The 18,423-nt window shown below is 27.7% G+C and overlaps 6 protein-coding genes across 6 annotated transcripts; 3 read left to right on the plus strand and 3 right to left on the minus strand.

Moving 5' to 3' along the window:
* Nucleotides 1–6,093: 6,093 nt before the first annotated feature.
* GO595_007409 (CK1 family protein kinase) lies at nucleotides 6,094–7,095 on the minus strand (the record flags this gene model as incomplete). The annotated part of the gene is made up of 1 exon (XM_067920870.1): nucleotides 6,094–7,095. The coding sequence occupies one exon, from the start codon at nucleotides 7,093–7,095 to the stop codon at nucleotides 6,094–6,096; it is 1,002 nt and encodes a 333-aa protein (XP_067772319.1).
* Nucleotides 7,096–10,285: 3,190 nt separating this feature from the next.
* GO595_007410 (SH3 domain containing protein) lies at nucleotides 10,286–11,530 on the minus strand (the record flags this gene model as incomplete). The annotated part of the gene is made up of 1 exon (XM_067920871.1): nucleotides 10,286–11,530. The coding sequence occupies one exon, from the start codon at nucleotides 11,528–11,530 to the stop codon at nucleotides 10,286–10,288; it is 1,245 nt and encodes a 414-aa protein (XP_067772320.1).
* A 393-nt stretch (nucleotides 11,531–11,923) lies between these two features.
* Nucleotides 11,924–12,694, minus strand: GO595_007411 (zinc finger protein DZIP1L; the record flags this gene model as incomplete). The annotated part of the gene is made up of 1 exon (XM_067920873.1): nucleotides 11,924–12,694. The coding sequence occupies one exon, from the start codon at nucleotides 12,692–12,694 to the stop codon at nucleotides 11,924–11,926; it is 771 nt and encodes a 256-aa protein (XP_067772321.1).
* A 191-nt stretch (nucleotides 12,695–12,885) lies between these two features.
* Nucleotides 12,886–13,452, plus strand: GO595_007412 (GTPase -like protein; the record flags this gene model as incomplete). Its single annotated transcript, XM_067920874.1, has 1 exon — nucleotides 12,886–13,452. One exon carries the CDS (start codon nucleotides 12,886–12,888, stop codon nucleotides 13,450–13,452), a length of 567 nt encoding a protein of 188 aa, XP_067772322.1.
* A 462-nt stretch (nucleotides 13,453–13,914) lies between these two features.
* On the plus strand, nucleotides 13,915–15,884 carry GO595_007413 (Dedicator of cytokinesis family protein; the record flags this gene model as incomplete). Its single annotated transcript, XM_067920875.1, has 2 exons — nucleotides 13,915–15,573; nucleotides 15,867–15,884. The coding sequence occupies 2 exons, from the start codon at nucleotides 13,915–13,917 to the stop codon at nucleotides 15,882–15,884; spliced, it is 1,677 nt and encodes a 558-aa protein (XP_067772323.1).
* Nucleotides 15,885–16,953: 1,069 nt separating this feature from the next.
* GO595_007414 (Dedicator of cytokinesis family protein) lies at nucleotides 16,954–18,423 on the plus strand (the record flags this gene model as incomplete). The annotated part of the gene is made up of 1 exon (XM_067920876.1): nucleotides 16,954–18,423. The coding sequence occupies one exon, from the start codon at nucleotides 16,954–16,956 to the stop codon at nucleotides 18,421–18,423; it is 1,470 nt and encodes a 489-aa protein (XP_067772324.1).

Consider the following 18,423-nt stretch of genomic DNA (forward strand, 5'->3'; position numbering starts at 1 on the left):
AATTGAATTGGAATTTGGTGATGAGTGAAATATAAAGTGATTACATTGTATTAATAAATTGAATTGGAATTTGGTGGTGAGTGAAATATAAAGTGATTACATTGTATTAATAAATTGAATTGGAATTTGGTGGTGAGTGAAATATGAAGTGATTACATTGTAGTAATAAATGGAATTGGAATTTGGTGGTGAGTGAAATATAAAGTGATTACATTGTAGTTATTTTGATCATAATCAATTTAAAATATTTTCTTAATTTATTTGGCCGCATTATGTCATATTATATATTTTATTGATCGTTGTTTCACCTTTCGATAAAGTATACAATTCGACATTCATCAACATGAGTGTGTCAAAGAAAAATTCCTTTTCAGACTTAATTACACTAACAGAAATAATTTATAACATAAATAAAGATAACATTGATACATCTATTTCATCATTATGCAAATTTTATGATAATTCACAAACGTATTCATTCAACTTGATCATCTGCCGTTTCATTTATACTATGTTTGTAGCAAAACTGATAGATATAGATATAGTTATTGAGTTTTTGAATTTAATTGATCGAGAGATCAATAAAAATCAATTTCAAATACTTGACATCTTTTCTCGATTCCTTCAGGAAAATAACACACAAGAATCTAATTATCTTATTGGAAAGTTGATAGAAAAAGGTTTAATTAACTCATCAATTACTGAGAATATGAAGAGTTTATTTTTTTCACATTTTAAGGCACATTTCGTTTTGGATAATAGATATCAATTTTCCGAATATTTCTCTAAAAACCTTGAAAAACTTCAAGCGAATGATTGGGAACTTCATAAAAAATATGTTAAAGAAGGAATAAATCCAAATGAAATTGTGAAAATAATTCGAAATGATGAAATCGAAAAACTACAAGAAATATTATCACAGCCAAATTTTGATTTTAACCAAACAATTGAACCATCACTTTATGAAAGATGTTCATTTATAAATAAAAAAAATGTCTCATTAATTGATTATGCAGCATTTTTCGGATCAGTTAAATGTTTTAAATATTTACTTATGAATGGTGCAAAATTAGATAACACAGTTAAATATGCTGTAGCAGATGGAAATGAAGAAATTATTCATTTATGTGAACAAAATCATTCATCATTCGAAAGTACATATGAAATTGCAATTGAATTTCATCGAAATAATATCTTTAAATATTTATATGAGAATAAAATTGAAAGGGTTAATGATTTAGAAAAATTAGGAAAAAAATGTATTTTTTGTTCTAATTTTGATATTCTTTCATTTTTAATTGAAAAAGGAATGGAAATAAATGAAAATATTATCATTGCTTTGATTGTAACAGGTAATTTATATATTGTTCAATATTTTCTTGAAAGAAATCCTATTCCAATTGATTTTTTAAAAATTTCAGGTTTTTCTGGAAATGTAGAACTTTCTAACTATTTAATTAACAATAGATATATCGATTTAAGCAAGATTGTTTGTTTATTTTATTGGATTTTTATTAAAGTATTTTATTGTTTCATAAAAATTTTAAAAATTTTTTCAAAATATTTGTAGTTCTTACAAATGCTTCAAAAAATGGTTATACAGAAATCGTTAAATTACTTCTTAAACAAGAAAAAATTGATATTAATGCTAAAAATATTTATTTGTTTTATTTGATATAATTTTTAATAATTTTTTATTTCAAAATATTATTTGATAATTATTTAAATTATTTAATACAGCACTTATTTACGCATCTAAAAATGGTCATACAGAAATAGTTAAATTACTTCTTGAACAAGAAGGAATTGATATTAATGTTAAAGATATAATTTATTTTAATAATTTTATATTTCAAAATAATATTTAGAAAATATTTAAATTATTTAAAACAGCACTTATGGAAGCAACTAAACAAGGTAACACAGAAATAGCTAAATTACTTCTTGAACAAGAAGGAATTGATATTAATGCTAAAAATATTTATTTGTTTTATTTATTATTTGTATCAATAATTTTCTATTTCAAAATTATATTTGGAAATTATTTCAAATATTTAATACAGCACTTATGTATGCATCTGAAAATGGTCATACAGAAATAGTTAAATTACTTCTTGGACAAGAAGGAATTGGTATTAATGTTAAAGATATTTATTTGTTTTATTTTATATTTATTTTAATAATTTTGGGTTTCAATATAATATTTGGAAATTATTTAAAATATTTGAAACAGCACTTATTAAAGCATCTAATAATGGTCATACAAAAATAGTTAAATTACTTCTTGAAAAAGAAGGAATTGATATTAATGCTAAAGATATTTATTTGTTTTATTTAAGATTTGTGTTGATAATTTTATATTTCAAAATAATATTTGGAAATTATTTAAATTATTTGAAACAGCACTTATAAAAGCATCTAATAATGGTCATACAAAAATAGTTAAATTACTTCTTGAATAAACTCTAGTAATGTCAAATTACTAAGGAAGCCCTAATTATCAAAAAAACAAGTAAAATATTAAAAACATTGTGTTTTTTACTGCCCTGGGCAAAAAAATATCCCAAAATCATTTGAGATTTCTGTAAACAAAAAATGTGGTGTGTCAAAAAACGTTTATGGTGCCTGTTGAATATTTCCTCAATAAAAAGTTTAAATATTATATGATTATATAACACTAGATATGTAATATTTAAAAACATTGTTTTATTATGTTTGAATATATTATATATTAAGATATTTTAAATTTTTTTTTGATTTTTAATTCAATAGTTTATGTAATTTTTGAGTGTAAAATGATCGACTTCTTTCAAATACATCTGTTAATATCTATAGGAAAATATGTTTTAATTCCTTTAATTTTGATGACTATAATTTCGAGTAATGATGTAATTTTGGAATTATGGGTTGGCCTTTAAATTTTTGAGTTGCCAAATCCAAAATTTATAATAATAAATTGATGAAATTTGCAAATTTTTTAGTGCCATTATTGAATTAAACATACTAATTTTGGTATGACTGTCATATGTCATTCGTATTGATGAAATTAATTAGTATAATAAGTTGAGTGTTACAGGTAATTCGTTTGTTGGTACGATGGTGAATTTCAAAATCATTCAATTATCCCGTATCGTTGCCCAACCTGGGCTATCGTTACCCAAGGTGGTTTTATTCATAAAATCATGTCCGATACAGAAAAAACCGCTTTTATATTATTGTTGCGAAAAACATAAGTTATTACGGTTTATACGAAAATTAGGATTAAAAGTGAATTTATTCAAACAGTGAAATTTTGGTGAGGAAAAGTGAACTGTAATGACTTCATTTTTGATATAAAGTATTGAATTCGGCTTTACCCAGTGGGTTGAGTTTTCATTTTTTTATCTAATTTTGATCAATGCAAAACGACAATTATCGCATTCAATTTTTTTAATCTAATTTTATATGATACAAAACGGCACTTATTTTATTCAACTTTATTAATTTAATATCACTTGGCGTAAAGAGTCACTTAGCGAAAAAAAAATTAAAAATTTGAAAGCATAAACTATACAATAATTCAATGGAAACGACCGTTATGCCCTGGAAATACGATTCCTTCAAATAAAATATGCATTCGTTTGGGTTTTAACCACCTTTGATTGAAGAAAATTATATTCAATTATTGAATTAAGAATATAATTTGATTCTTCAGTGCACTTGTTAAGAAGAAAAATTGCAAATTCTTTAAAAATTTTTGTTTTAATATTTTTTTTCTCTTGCATGATTTTAATTTCATTCATAAAATTTGAATATAAAAATAAATCGAAATTAAATATTTTAGTTTCTGATGTGACAAAAATGGTATATATTATTAGATAAATAACTAAATTCAAAGATAATAATAAATAATTATATTTAAATATTTCAAATATTGATTTTGCTGATAACACTAAATTTTCTTCATTTAAGGGTCTACTCGAATCGTAAAATTATGTACGTTAATTTTTCTGAGGTTTACTTGAAAAAATCGAAGATTTTTTGGAAAAAATTCAAAATTCCTCATTACATAATATATTACCAAGAACAAAAAGAAATGTCCGGAAAACTATAGATATATCTTTTTTCGAATGTTATTATATATTAAGAATAACTGTTGTGTAGGTAAAATAATGCTGGATCATTTATAATATATAATTTATTACCTAAAATTGCAGAATGTGTTTTAAAATAAATACTGAATAGTTTTTACTCATCTCATAAGAATTTAGAAGGGCATTACATATTCTAACTTTTATAAAAGTTTTATTGATTTTCATTTAATATTCAGTTGTAAAAATTTGTTTGATTAATTTTCCAACCAAAGATCATTCTGAATCCAAATGATCCACTTCATCTCAATGAATAATAGAGTTTATAAAAAATTACATATATGATTTAATTCCCCTTTGTTTGAATATTTCCGGAAATGCGAGCAAATTTTAAGATTTATTTCATGGAGTTCTAAATTTCACTTTTTTTATCCATATATATTTTTGGGCAATCAGAAATAAACGATCAATATTTAAAAGTAATTGAATGTATCGTCTTTCCCGATAGATTTTGATTGATTTTTGATCGGACAAAGGGTAATCTCTTGTTGTAAAAAAAAACATAGAGAATTCGTATTATAATGTCAAATGCCAATAATTTGAATGGTTACTGTCAAAATATAATATCTTTCAGATTATATAGACTTAATAATGTCCATTGTGAAAGAAAAAATTAAATAGCAATCACAGTATTTATCTCAAACGAGGGTCATCAAAGTTAAAACCTTATAACTATAAAAAGTCATATGTAACCTCAGTTATATAATGATTGATTTGAGAAAAAAGCACGTTAGATATAGAAACCGTTTGATATACATATCACTGAGGCTTATTTTTCATTTGTACTCAAATTTAATGGCATTCACAGCAATGTAATACTTATGATATGTCAATACGTATTCAAAATATTATTATATGTTTTAATATTCAATGATTCAGAGATGAACATATAATTTGATTATTTCTTTTTACTACACGTTAGACTTGTTCGGATAATATTACGCAACATCGTAATTATAATACAGATTCATATTCCATACATATCGATCTTTCTTCATAACTTCCATTTAAAAATATTATGACATTTGAATAGATTGTTTTGACAATAGCCATTCAAATTATTGGCATTTGATATTTTAATACAAAAATTTTTTGGCATGAAGATTCCTCAATTTGAGAGGAGACATGTCTCATTCAAATTCTCTATGTTTTTTTTACAACAAGAGATTACCCTTTGTCCGATCAAAAATCAATCAAAATCTATCGGGAAAGACGATACATTCAATTACTTTTAAATATTGATCGGCTATCATTTTTTTTGATCCGATAATATATCTTAATATACTGATTCACTGATATAAACTAATATATAAATTTTTTTATTACTTGAGCAATTGATAATGAATGTTGAAAAATGAAATAATATATTGGATTACACTCAGTTATCGAATGAATATCAAATTGCTGTCAATAAAAATTCGGGAAAATATGATCAATACATAGTTTAGCCGATGTCGATCGTGTGTATAAAAAATTATTTAAAAGAATCGATTTCATACTAGAAAATCGATTATAAAACGAAAATTTTTCCCAAGTATTCAAAAAGTTAATTTTGATCGTCGTTCGAGACCCTTAAGTCGAAAATAATATTCAAAATTGATAAGAATGTACATTCAAGAATTTGATCAATCAAATTCATTTTGACGGTTTTCCCTTTGTGCATAAATGAAAAAGTGACATAAACGTCCTCCTGGTTTGGTGTATATAAATTATTGTGGATGCAACTTAGTACAAGAATATCATTTAATGATATACAAGGAATGCTGTTTTTAGATCGCATTATTGTCTCAAAAAAGCAGGTTTACTTTACTTTTCACAATTTATTAGAAATGCCGAAAAAAAATATAAATAACCATTTTTTCTAGTAATAAACAATATTTTTTATTTAGGAATATCTTTAATTGAATTTTCCAATTGGAAATCCAAATAAATAAAGGAATTAGAGTTTATTTACACAAGAGACCTAGTATATTCGACAACAATTACCATTATCTTCACCAAAGGATTCTGTTTCAGCAGTTCCGTATGTTTCGTATTTGTGTTTAGCATCTTTTTGAACCAATTCACATGCTTCTTGATTCATTTCCCAGATATCTTTCCATTCATGTCCCGTTCTTTCAATGTTATAATAGTTACGAGCAGCTTGAATTAAACCATAAATCTCTTTATAATCTGGGAAATCTTCATATTCATACTGCTGAATCATTTTGTAAACTTCAGAAAATTGATAAGGAAGTTCACCGCGCACTTTTGATGGGTCTATACGAATCTTAATCTCGTAGAGTTCATCTCTATCCTTTACCTTAGACCATGGCAATCTACCATTGGCAAATTCAGAAATCATATAATACCATGAATATAAATCATCTCGATATGAAAGTTGTTGTTTGCTTAATGCATTAGGTGAAGCATACTTTGCTGTACCAACAAACCTACCTCCTTCATTTGGTAAAATCTTTTTTGTTTTAGGATCAATTATATTTCTGGAAATACCATAATCTAAAAGATAAAGTGGATTTTTTGCATAAGGTCGAATAATAAAATTGCTGGCCTTGATATCTCTATGAATAATTCCTTTAAGATGGATTCGCCTGATTGCGAATAAAGTTTTTTCAGCAAGAAACAATGTATTTCGAAGCATAAATCTTCTCCCACGTTGTGTAAGTCTACATGATGAAATTGATGGTCCTAAAAGATCCATAACAAAATATTTACAAACATCATTTGAACCACTTGCATAAATTTGTGGCACATATTTGCATCCTTTCAGTTGTCTATAAATCTTTAATTCATTATCCATACCTTTTTTTTCTGCATTAAGATATTCTGTTTTCAATGCAAATTGTTGATTTTTAGGATCTTCTACTAGATAAACATCACCAAATCCTCCTTTTCCAATCCTTTTAAGAATTACATATCCATCAATTACTGTTAATGGTTCGAAGACAGGGCGAAGGTTGGACATTGAAAAGAAATTGGAAACTTTACTTAAATTTCTTTGGATAAAATAATCAAAACTTACAAATTTAAACGTTCATCTTGTAACGCTTGTTGAAAAATGAAAACAGGATTTCTTTTCCAACCACCTGAGTTTTATAGAGGGCGAATTCCTTTCATAATTAAAGACTTAGTTGACCAATTAAATGAAATGGATGCAGCAAATTCAGTAAATCTTTTTTCAATTAAAGATTTTACCAATGTTGCCTATCTTCTAAAAAAGCTAAACCATGGACGAATACAAGATTGGACAGAATTTACTGATAGCTCTGTTCTTGCTGTTTCATTGATTAAATATTTAAATGAAATAACCAAACAATCTCCATTAATCTCCAATAAAATCGCAAATCTTCTTATTAATAATTACCAAAAGAATAACACTGTTGATCAGTTTTTCCAACTCATGCGAAATGAAATATATTCTGGAAATTATAGAATATTATTATTCATCATTAACTTCCTCAAATCTTTAACTAAAATTAAATTTAGTGAAAAATATAAGCACTTTTATAAATCGTTTCTTGGCACTGATACTAAATATAACAAAATTTTATTTTCCTTATTATTTCGAAATACTGATATCATATTTAAGTCAAAGCTTTCTGAAAGATCATTTCTTACTGATAAAGACATTACATATCTCTATGATAAAATGATTCAACAAGCCCCAGAAAAGCAACCAATACAAAACTACGTTTTACAAATTGAGAACAAATTTGGAATTAAAAATCTCATCGAAGACAAATTAGTATATATACCTCCAAACGCTACTAGTTATATGAGAAACCCGCTTGTAACTAAACTCAGAAATGCTCCTGAAAACTTTAATTGAATGAAAGGATATATGTATCGTAAATTCAAAAACCGGTGTAAACTTCTGATTTCTACTTTTTCATTGCACCCTTAATTTAGGGAAAAAGTTTATGAATTCAGACGAATCTGCTTTTAATGTGTTCTTTCTTATTTCATAAATATATTGTACATTTTTAAAAACTTGTTTAAATTTAATTTTATATGAATTTCTTTCAAATTTATATTTTGATTAATAATAATTTAAACTATGATATGAATCATTTCGATGTTATATTGTTTTTTTATTTATTTATAAAGGGAAGTGCGAATATAAATGAGATTTTTAACGTGTTATAACACTTTAAGATATGGATCAATTATTAGCATATGATTATTAGTTCCTTCTTATTCCTGAAGTAATTTAACAATGTCAAAATGTTTGTAAGCTTGATAGCTGCTTCAAATAATTCGAACAATTTCTAAATAATATTTTTAAATCTCAAATTAATTTAAAAAATAGTATATGAAGCAAACCCTTGGGCTTAATATCAATATCTTTTTGTTCAAGGAGAAATTATACTATTTTTATTTTTCTAGAAGCAGAAGCTTGCATAAGTTCCGTAATAAATATCTTGAGTAATTTCCGAAAATTATTTATGAATATCAAATAAATAAAATAAACAGGAAAAAACGTCTTTAGTGTTGATATCAATTCCTTCTTGTTCAAGAAGTAATTTAACTATTTCTGTATGACCATAAGAAGATGCATTCATGAGTGCTGTTCGAAATAATATAAATAATTTCCAAATATTATTTTGAAATAAAAAATTATTAAAATAAATTATGAATAAAACAAAAAAATATTTTGAGCATTAACATCAATTCCATCTTGAGTTAGAAGTAATTTGACTATTTCTAAGTAACCTCTCCCTGCTGCCCTTACAAGTCTCAAAAATAATATGATGAATTTCCAAATATTATTTAAAAATTAAATAATTGTTGAAATAAATATCATTTGAAATAAATAAACAATTTTTGCATTTATATCATTTCCTCTTCGTTTAATAATTAATTTTACTAAATCTATATTACCTTTTGCGACTACATAGCAAAGTACTGTATAAAATATCCAAGATAAAATCCAAAATTTATTTATAAATTGATAATTATTTGAATAAATATTTGAAATTAATATTTATAACGTCAAAATCGATTTTTTTATCATTATAGAGTAACTTAAAAATTTCTATTTCATTATCTTCAGATGCTCTCATAATTACAGTTGGAAATATTTTGAATAATTTCCAAATATTATCATAAAACAAAAAAATAGAATGAACTTCAAATAAAACAAAACAAAACAAAACAAAAAAAAAAAAAAAAAAAAAAAAATAGATCTTTAGCATTAATATCAATTTCATTTTGCTCAAGAAGAAATTTAACCATCTCTATATTATTCATCATTACTGCAATATTTACAAGCAGCTTTTGAATTTTTCTCATAATTAATAATGTATTTAACAAGTTCTTTATTCCAAGAAAAAGATGTTTTTTTAAGCATATCTAAATAATAGCGTTCAATCTTTTTTAGAAAATATTGTGAAATAAATATGTTACCTGTTTCAATTGATTTATAGAAAAATGTATTAGTGTCTTTCATTCCTTTTCGATAAACGAAAGAATTTCATAATTATCAAATTGTATACATTTATAACCTAATTCTTCTAAACTATTAATTTCTTTTAATTTGTTTTCATTTCACTGGAATTCAATTGCCGTTTCATATGTGCTATTAAAAGGCGCATGATTTTGTTCGCATAAATGAATAATTTCTTCATTTCCACCTGCAAATTGACATATGATTGTTAATTTAGCACCATTAAGAAGTAAATATCTAAAACATTTATTTAACCAAAAAATACTGCATAATCAATTAATGAAACATTTTCTTGATTAACAAATACCTTTCATAAAGTAATGGTTCTATTAATTGATCTATATCAAAATTTGTGATGATATTTCTTGAAGTTTTTCGACTTCATCATTTCGAATTATTTTAGTGATTTTATTTGGATTAACTCCTTCATCAATTAATTTCTTATGTAATTCTCAATCTTCTTTTTTGAGATTTTCAATGTTTTCAAAAAACTCCTTACCAAATTGTTCAGATTCGAATTTATTTATTTCTTCAATTGGAGTATAATGTGCGAAATGCAATGTTGGTATTTTAAGGCATGTTTTGGAATCAATCATTTTATTTTCAATCATTTTTCCAAGAAGTTAATATGAATCTTGAGTAACTTTAAAATAATCGAAATTCCAGCATCAAAAGAATTTTTTATAAAAAATAATTTTATAACACGCATCTAACCACATATAATTCCGACTGATCCTTTTGGAATTGTGCCTACTTCACCTCTAATTGTTTCAACTTTATACATCGTATCTATAGGGTTGTCTTCTATAATGGACAAAAAGTCTCCAACTCCGACCACAATTCCTTTTGCTTCTCCAGGCTTTGGTTCTCTTACACATATTCCCAATGTTTTACTTGTTGATTTCACGCAATAGCTTGGTACAAACCCAGTGACATGTGTAATTGGGTTCATTACACAACACCATTCTTCATCAGGTTCTTCCATCAAAAGAAGATACTTACCTTTTGTACAACTAATTTCATTCTCCCCACCACAAACGAAGTTTTCAACAACTTCGGCAATAGCTACAGGAAAATCTTCGTTTTTGATTTCGAGAGGTATCTTCTCTTCATCAAAATCAAAATCAACCTCCTCAAATTTGGGACATGTGATGTTATATCGAACGATACGTTTGGTTTCAATGAAAACGCCAAAGTCATAGCCCATGTCAATGGAATCGTGGATTTTCATGAGAAGACCATTGGTTTTCTCAATCCCAGCAACTACACATTCAATACAATTACAAAATCCATCTAAAAGATTAAGTAAGGCTTGATCACGGAAAAGAATGGACTCCGAAAATTTATCAAGTGATTCGATGTAAGACCGCTGTGAAGCTTGAACAGATCCTATGATTTTATCGCGTTGAACTTTGTAAGTTAAGCGACGTTTGAGAATTTCTTCATATTGTGTTGATAAATCTTTTAATTGGCGCGCACTTGGTTTACCTTTAAGAAGTTTGGCTGTAAGCTGGTCAATCTTTTTAACAACATTCATATTAGAATCTGCAATCGTTTTAATGATTGTTGATACATTTTCGGTTGTCGTGGAAGAACTTTCAATTTCACTTAATAAACGTGAAACTTTATCATCATTAATTGCATTATTGATCTCTTCCTTTGTCCTATGGATTTCTTTGTTGAGTTTAATGGAGGATCGATCAAAATTTATTGCAAAGTCACTAATTGAACCAATAATGTTAATAAGCCATACGTTAGTTGATCCTGGCATTCCTGGAACAACAAGTTCACCATTTAACTCTTTAATTGTTAATGCTGCTTGTACTTTTTCTTCGATTCCTTTAATCATTGTTTTATATATTGTAGTAAGTTCCTTAAAAAAATCGTATATCATTTCTTCTTCAATTTTCCTTGTGGCGTTTATTTGCTTTGCTGTTTCCAAGTTTTTGTCCATTCAGAAAATAAGTAGAGCTCTGAAAATTGAATTGACTCGAGTCAAATTTGTTTCCATCTACAGTTGAAAGCCGCCTCGTAAATTTTACGATAATTTCGAAATCCAAACTCATAATAGAACTAAGAGATTACACTTAAACATGAAAGCTTTCTATAAGTTAATTTGATATAACAATAATTTTACTTTTTAATTCCAGGTGCTTGATTTTGTATTTAAGGTCAAATTTAGCGAACGTTCACTTCAAGCATATTGACCGAATTTTAATCGTTGTTTTTACGTGAAAAGAAAGAATAAAATCTGCCAAATAAGTTTATTGTAAAGATTATAAAAAAGTGTCAATCAAATATCTTTATTCCAACACTCGAATTCTATTGTTCAATGGCCAAGTTCCATTCATGAAGGTAAGGATCCTTGAGATGGGTATACTCCTCTTGAGCGATAAATTTTCTGGGGCTTTTTTTGAGGTGGCGCTTTGAAAAGTTCTTCGATTTGTTGTGCTGTTGCCTCTCTTGCTATAGGAATCTTTCCTACTCTGTGTTTAGGTTTCCATGAATCTGTTCTTTGGTCAATGGCTTTTCCTCTCTGTTCTACAACTTTTTTTAGCTGGTTTATTTCCTTTTGTACTGAAGCAAATGGATCTAGGTCTCGATTTTCCGTTCCTCTCACTTCGCCTTCATCAAAATCTTCACTATCAAGTTTTCTCTGAATACTTTCATACCGTTTTTTATATATTTTAAGTGACGACTTCGTTCGTTCAAGTTGAAGTTCAGTGTCATAAAGAAGAGACTCGAGCTCATCTACTCTTTGTCGTGATTTCCCGAGTTCTTTCTTAAGATCAGCAGAATCAGCTTGTACTGGAAGTGGTCTTTTCAAATGAGTTAAGTATTCCACTCCTAGTTGAAGTAATTTAAAAGCTTTTAATACACTTTTATCATTAAATCTTTGATAATCTTTCTCAGTTAAATTTGCAAATGCTATGTGTTGAACGAGGTATTCTAGTGATGAAACATCCATGTCACGGGCAATTTGTTCAACATTAACATCTTCAATTAAATTCCAATTCATAGGCATTTTGCGTGGACACCACCTAAATGAAGGAGATGGATCCATTGAAACAACTTGATGATAAATAGGATATGGCATTTGGTAATAAACAGGAAGCATCTCGAATGGTGTTTATTAACGTACATTTTATTTGAATATTTTACGAATACATACATACAAGACAGGGGTTCTATGATTGGAGATCTCATGTTTTGAACCTATTGAAAATATGATATATACAATTTTTTGATATATTTACATGATTCAAGTTAAGCATTGAATTAAGGAACAAAACATTTAGAAACAACAAAATGACAATTAGAATTGTGGCTTGTAGCAATGACAATGGTACTGGAATCACAAGCGTTGTTGACAAGCTTGTTCATGATTGTTATGTTGAAGAATGTGACCCAACAATTTCACGAGATTGGAGTTATAAACTTGTTATTGATGGAAAACTTTATGAACTTAAAATTCTAGAAATATCAGAACTTTACGAAACAGGCGTAGAGTGGGCTATCAAAACCTATGACATCGTCCTTATTGTTTGTGCACATGATGAATCTTATTCTCATTCACAATTTACCGAAATGTTTAAAAAAATCAGAGAAATTAAAGGCTCAAACGATGCTCCTATTGTTGTATGCTTTAATAAATGTGATATAGAACATTTATACAGTCCATCAGAAATAAAGGAATTGATTGGTGACGAATCTATACCTTTTTTTGACGTCTCTGCAAAAACTGGACAGGGGATAAAAGGACTATTTGAAAAACTTGCAAGAATGATAATTGAAAAACAAGAGCTTGAATCAAAAACAGAAAACAAGGAAAAGAAGAAAACCAGTGGCGATAAAGAAGTTTGCGTTATACAGTAATTTAAAAGTAATTGACGAATTTTTTTTTATTCAATCTAATTTCTTTATGTTGTGATGCCATATTTGTAATAATAAACATTTTTATTTATTACAATTACTGCTTTATATGAATGAAAAGTGAGCATGTTCTAAAAATGCTTGAAAAATTCAGTTAAGAAAATAAAAAATTAACATTTCATAAGTTTAAAAATAAAATTTCAATTTGACTTCTAAATAGATTTAAATAACACTTTAATGAATAATTAGGTCAAGAAAAACACACACATTTTTAAAAATGAATTTTCCATTTTGTATTATTTAAAAAATAAAACGAAATATAATAAACACCACTCTATATATAACATAATTTCTACACATTGAAATAATTCAAATTGCTTAATTCATGACAGAACATCTAAAAATAGAATTCACAATTTTTATGTAATTTCCGGTTTTTACCCTTTTATGGGTAAAATTATTTTAATGAAGCCTTCGCAACTCCATTCAGAATTAGACAAATGGGCGAGAGAAAATTCCGAGTTGTTCTGTAGGCACAATCTTACAGCATCACGTCTTACTATTTCGAAAGCAGCTCAGCTATGGAAACCGTCTGGAATTGATCATAAAGATATAAAACATCCAGGAATTGAATTTTTTGATTACCCAGCAGTAATTGTTACACGAAACTATGCATACCAAAGCCCACAAAAACAAGCCGAAAATCCACCACAATTTTCCCTTTTTACATATGATGAATCTTTACTTCCAGAAGAAACACCAGAAACTATTGAAGACATTGTTAAGGTAGCACCTCCTTTACTATCAGTTTTTCAAAAACTTGAATATTCCCCCTTACAAGATCAAAGAACTGATGTAGGTATTCTTAAACCGGGTCAGCTTTCATATTACACAGCAAAATTCCAACGTCTTTCCTCAAAAGCACAAATTTTTGAACCAATTATTGTAAACCTTTTTTTATGGGATATGGATAAACAACACAAAATTTCACAAACGTGGAGATTCCTTCCTAATGCCAGTTCTTTTGAAAGTTTTTCAAGTTTTATTTCTCCAAGTATTTTCAATGCTCCAAATGAAAAACCCTTACCATTTACAACAACTCACAAGCGGATTGAAATCATTGTCTCTCTTGATCGTCTTCTCGTACGATCAGCTGGAGCTTCTCTTCAGAAATATTATGAAAAACCAAATTCTTCAAATAGACAAGCTGCTGAACTTGACATTAAACAATGTAATCAAAAGCTTACATCCATCACATTTGCATGGTCTAGTAAGCCATATCCTAAGTTTTCTACTGGAGATCCAGTTGAAGTTTCATTTGACACTTTTTACGCAACGCAAACGGTCTCCGACCAATATCTTTCCACAGCATTTTCACAAAGCCTTAAACATGAAAAGACAGTTCCTTTTGAATTAACCCTTGTATTATCTCCACAGCGTTCACAAATTCCACCACTTCGACATTATTTTGAATTTCCATCATGTCCTTATACATCTTTTATTAATGATTTAATAATACACCCTATCCAAGCCCATTTCCGTTTTCCACGTGGTACACGTGGTCGTAATATACTTGCTGAGATACAAATAATTGGTTCAAATAATAATCCAATTCCAGGTTTTAATGGCGAAAAAGTGTATACCACACGATGCCAATATCATGTTGACAGTCCTAAATTTGATGAAGACATTGTAGTTGATTTGCCATTATCATTACCTAAAACCGCCAAGCTTGTAGTTTTCTTTCATCATGCCTCCGTCAAGCCTAAAGCTAAGAATCCACGTCGTCAATGTGGTTGCTTAGTATATCCATTATTTAACCCTGATGGCACTTTTATACAAAACGGCATTCACAAAGCAGGCATATCGTACTCTGGGGCACCCGACGAAATCGTCCCCCCCACTGAAGGTAATCAATTTATATTTTCGATTAATTTACGAAGTTCTATTTATACATCTGACCCACAAGTTAATACAGTTTTTCAAGGTGATTTAGCTAAACTTACCACCCACCCTAATTCACAATTATTATTACCACATTTATATACAGTCTTAGATGAAATTATTAAACAAATTAATGAAGGTAAATATGAAGGCTTTACTGCATTAGTCCAAATCTTATCAGTATTTAAACGAGAACGAAATCAAACAGAAAGTCAATATTTAGTATTTTATTTAAAGTTTTGCGCATTACGTCATAATGGTGAAGAATCATTTCATGAACGATTTATACCAATATGGAATCAATATCTAAAGAAGACAGAGTTTGATCAACGAAGATCGGATTTCTTTTGTTGTTGGTTTTTATTAGAATTATTAACAAAGTCTATTTTATTAAAGAATGAAAATGTTGATTTTGATCAATTATCAATCATTACAACTACTTTATCATCATATTTACCACGATTTAGAGATAGTGGACAATATGTAGGTAATGCTATTAACAAACATTTATGTTTTTTTTACAAAGATTTATTCGAATTTATTGATCATTCATTAGTATTTAAATTATTAGAGAAACATATGAACTTAAATTTAGAAGGTATTACTAACATTTATGATCGAGAATGTTTTCGAGATATAATTCAAACGTTTGTATCACCGAAAATATTTTTATATTTAACAGCACCTATTAATGGCTCTTCTTTATTTATAGATTTGTTTTTGCCACATATTAAAGCTGCTATTAATATACCAGAACATACTAATGATTTATTTAAGTTAATTTTCGATCTTTTATTACAATTCGAACCTTCAGAACATTTAAAAATTGCGCCACAATTATTACCATTATTAAAGTTTATAGGTACTATTGAAGATGTATTAGATTCTTATCCAAGTAAATCATTTTTAGTATATTTATTAGCAGTCGCACATTATATATATTATTATAATAAAATTAATGATTTTAATAAAGATTTCGCAAATGTATCAAAAGTATTAATAAAGTTTTCATCGAAATTAACAGATGCTGAACAAAATGCGATTAAAGAAACAAGTAAAAAAATTGCAAATAGTGAAAATATTACTAAGACAATGACCGCAAGTTTAAGAGATACTGATATCATAAATCCAATCGAATTTGAACAAACACCAAAAACTCGAAAATTCGCTTCTTTACGTATGTCAACACGAAATGATTTATTTAAGGCGCAAAATGATAATTCAAATCCATTAACTAATTATCCGAAAATTTTTGAGTTTTTATCATTTGCGATCCAATCATTAATGTTAAAACTTGTTCAAGATCATCAAAATATATATTCATTTAATTCGATATTCCCTTATATTGCTGATAAAGAAGTTTCACCTTTACTTAAGCATCAATATCATAAAATATTATTACAATTTACTATTAAATCGACTGATATTGTATTTAATAATTCTGAATCGAATCTAAAACATATAATACATAAATTAGTTGAAAAAATCGATAATGATACTGTAGAATTATTAGAAAGTTTGTTGAAAATAGAAAAGAAACATTACGGGACGAATAATAGAATGAACGCTTTAGTCGCACGTACATTTTTTAAGTCTCCGCCAACTGAAAATACATTAGAAATTGCAAAAGATTCTTCGTTTTATAAGTTCATTAAGAAACTTTATGATATTAATAAGGATTTAAATGATGAAGAATTAAAAGAAACGAATTCTGATGCTTATTCATACTTATTATTAAAAAAGGCAGACTTGTTACGGAATTCTCCTGATGCAAGAGTCGAAATGTTATTACAATTAACTGCTTATAATAATCAAAATCAATATTATAGTGAAGCAATTACATCACAAATTACTGCAGCTGCTTTAGTTGCAGAATCATTATACCATTTAGGGCATATAACAGAAAACTTTAAGGACCCAATACAGAAGTTTTGTATCCCTTGCCCTTCTGCTATGTCCGAAATTTATCCAAAAGATCTGTTAAAGGACATACCAAAGTTAAAAGGATTTTGTACATCAAAATATTTCAATGAGTATTCAATGATTTACTTGATAACAAACGCTCAAGATTCGTGTAAACGTGCGAATTTATTTGAATTATCGGCAAAGTTACATACTTTACTATTACCGATAGCTGAGTCAAGACAATTATGGCAACTATTAAAGAAGAACTTCAATACTGGTTGTTTCATTTGGAAAGTTATAGGTAACGTAAATTCAACAACTGATAGAAATCTTGGTACTTATTATAGAGTACAATTTCAAAGAGGTAAAGGTGTCGTTAATTACATCTACAGAGAAACTAAATTCGCAAACTTATGGCAAGTATGCGAAAGAATACAAAAGAGCGCACAGTATGATGCAGGAGGAAAAACAGTTGTCATCTCTAACCAAGGAGAAGAATTGGATCCTTCTCAATTCGAAGACGATAAATATTACGTGCACGTTAAGTCGGTTAATCAATACTTTACTCCAGAAGAAAGGAAAAAACGGATTACGGTTTTCGAACAAAATCATAATATTTCAAAGTTTTACTTCGATTTACCGTTCTCAAAAAGTTCGCAATCGTCAATTGAAAATTGTTGGCTGAAACGGTTTATTTTTACAACACCTCACCCGATGCCGTTTATTGTGAATAGGGTTGAAATTCCAAAAGAAAATATAGAAACTTATACATTCTCCCCAATTGAATATAGTTGTCAAAACTTACAGAAACAAATAGATCTATTAACAGAAGAAATTGCTCGGAAAGACGCACCTGCAATTCAATTATTATTACAAGGTTCTTTATTAGTACAAGTAAATGAAGGACCTCAAAAAATTGCAGAAGTGTTCCTTGGTAGTGGTGAAGAAAATGAACATAAGCCAAAATTAAGAAATATATTTAGACAATTCTTGGAAGCGGCTGCTGCTGCAACTAAAGTACATGGTGAATATGTGAAGTCTCACCCTGTGTTTGCTGTGTTACAAGAAGAGCTCGAATCGAGCTTGAACCGTTTGAATTCTGTGATTCAAACATATTTGAAATAA

Source organism: Histomonas meleagridis (assembly GCF_020186115.1).
Source record: "Histomonas meleagridis strain 2922-C6/04-10x chromosome Unknown contig_53, whole genome shotgun sequence".
NCBI classification, from domain to species: Eukaryota; Parabasalia; order Tritrichomonadida; family Dientamoebidae; genus Histomonas; species Histomonas meleagridis.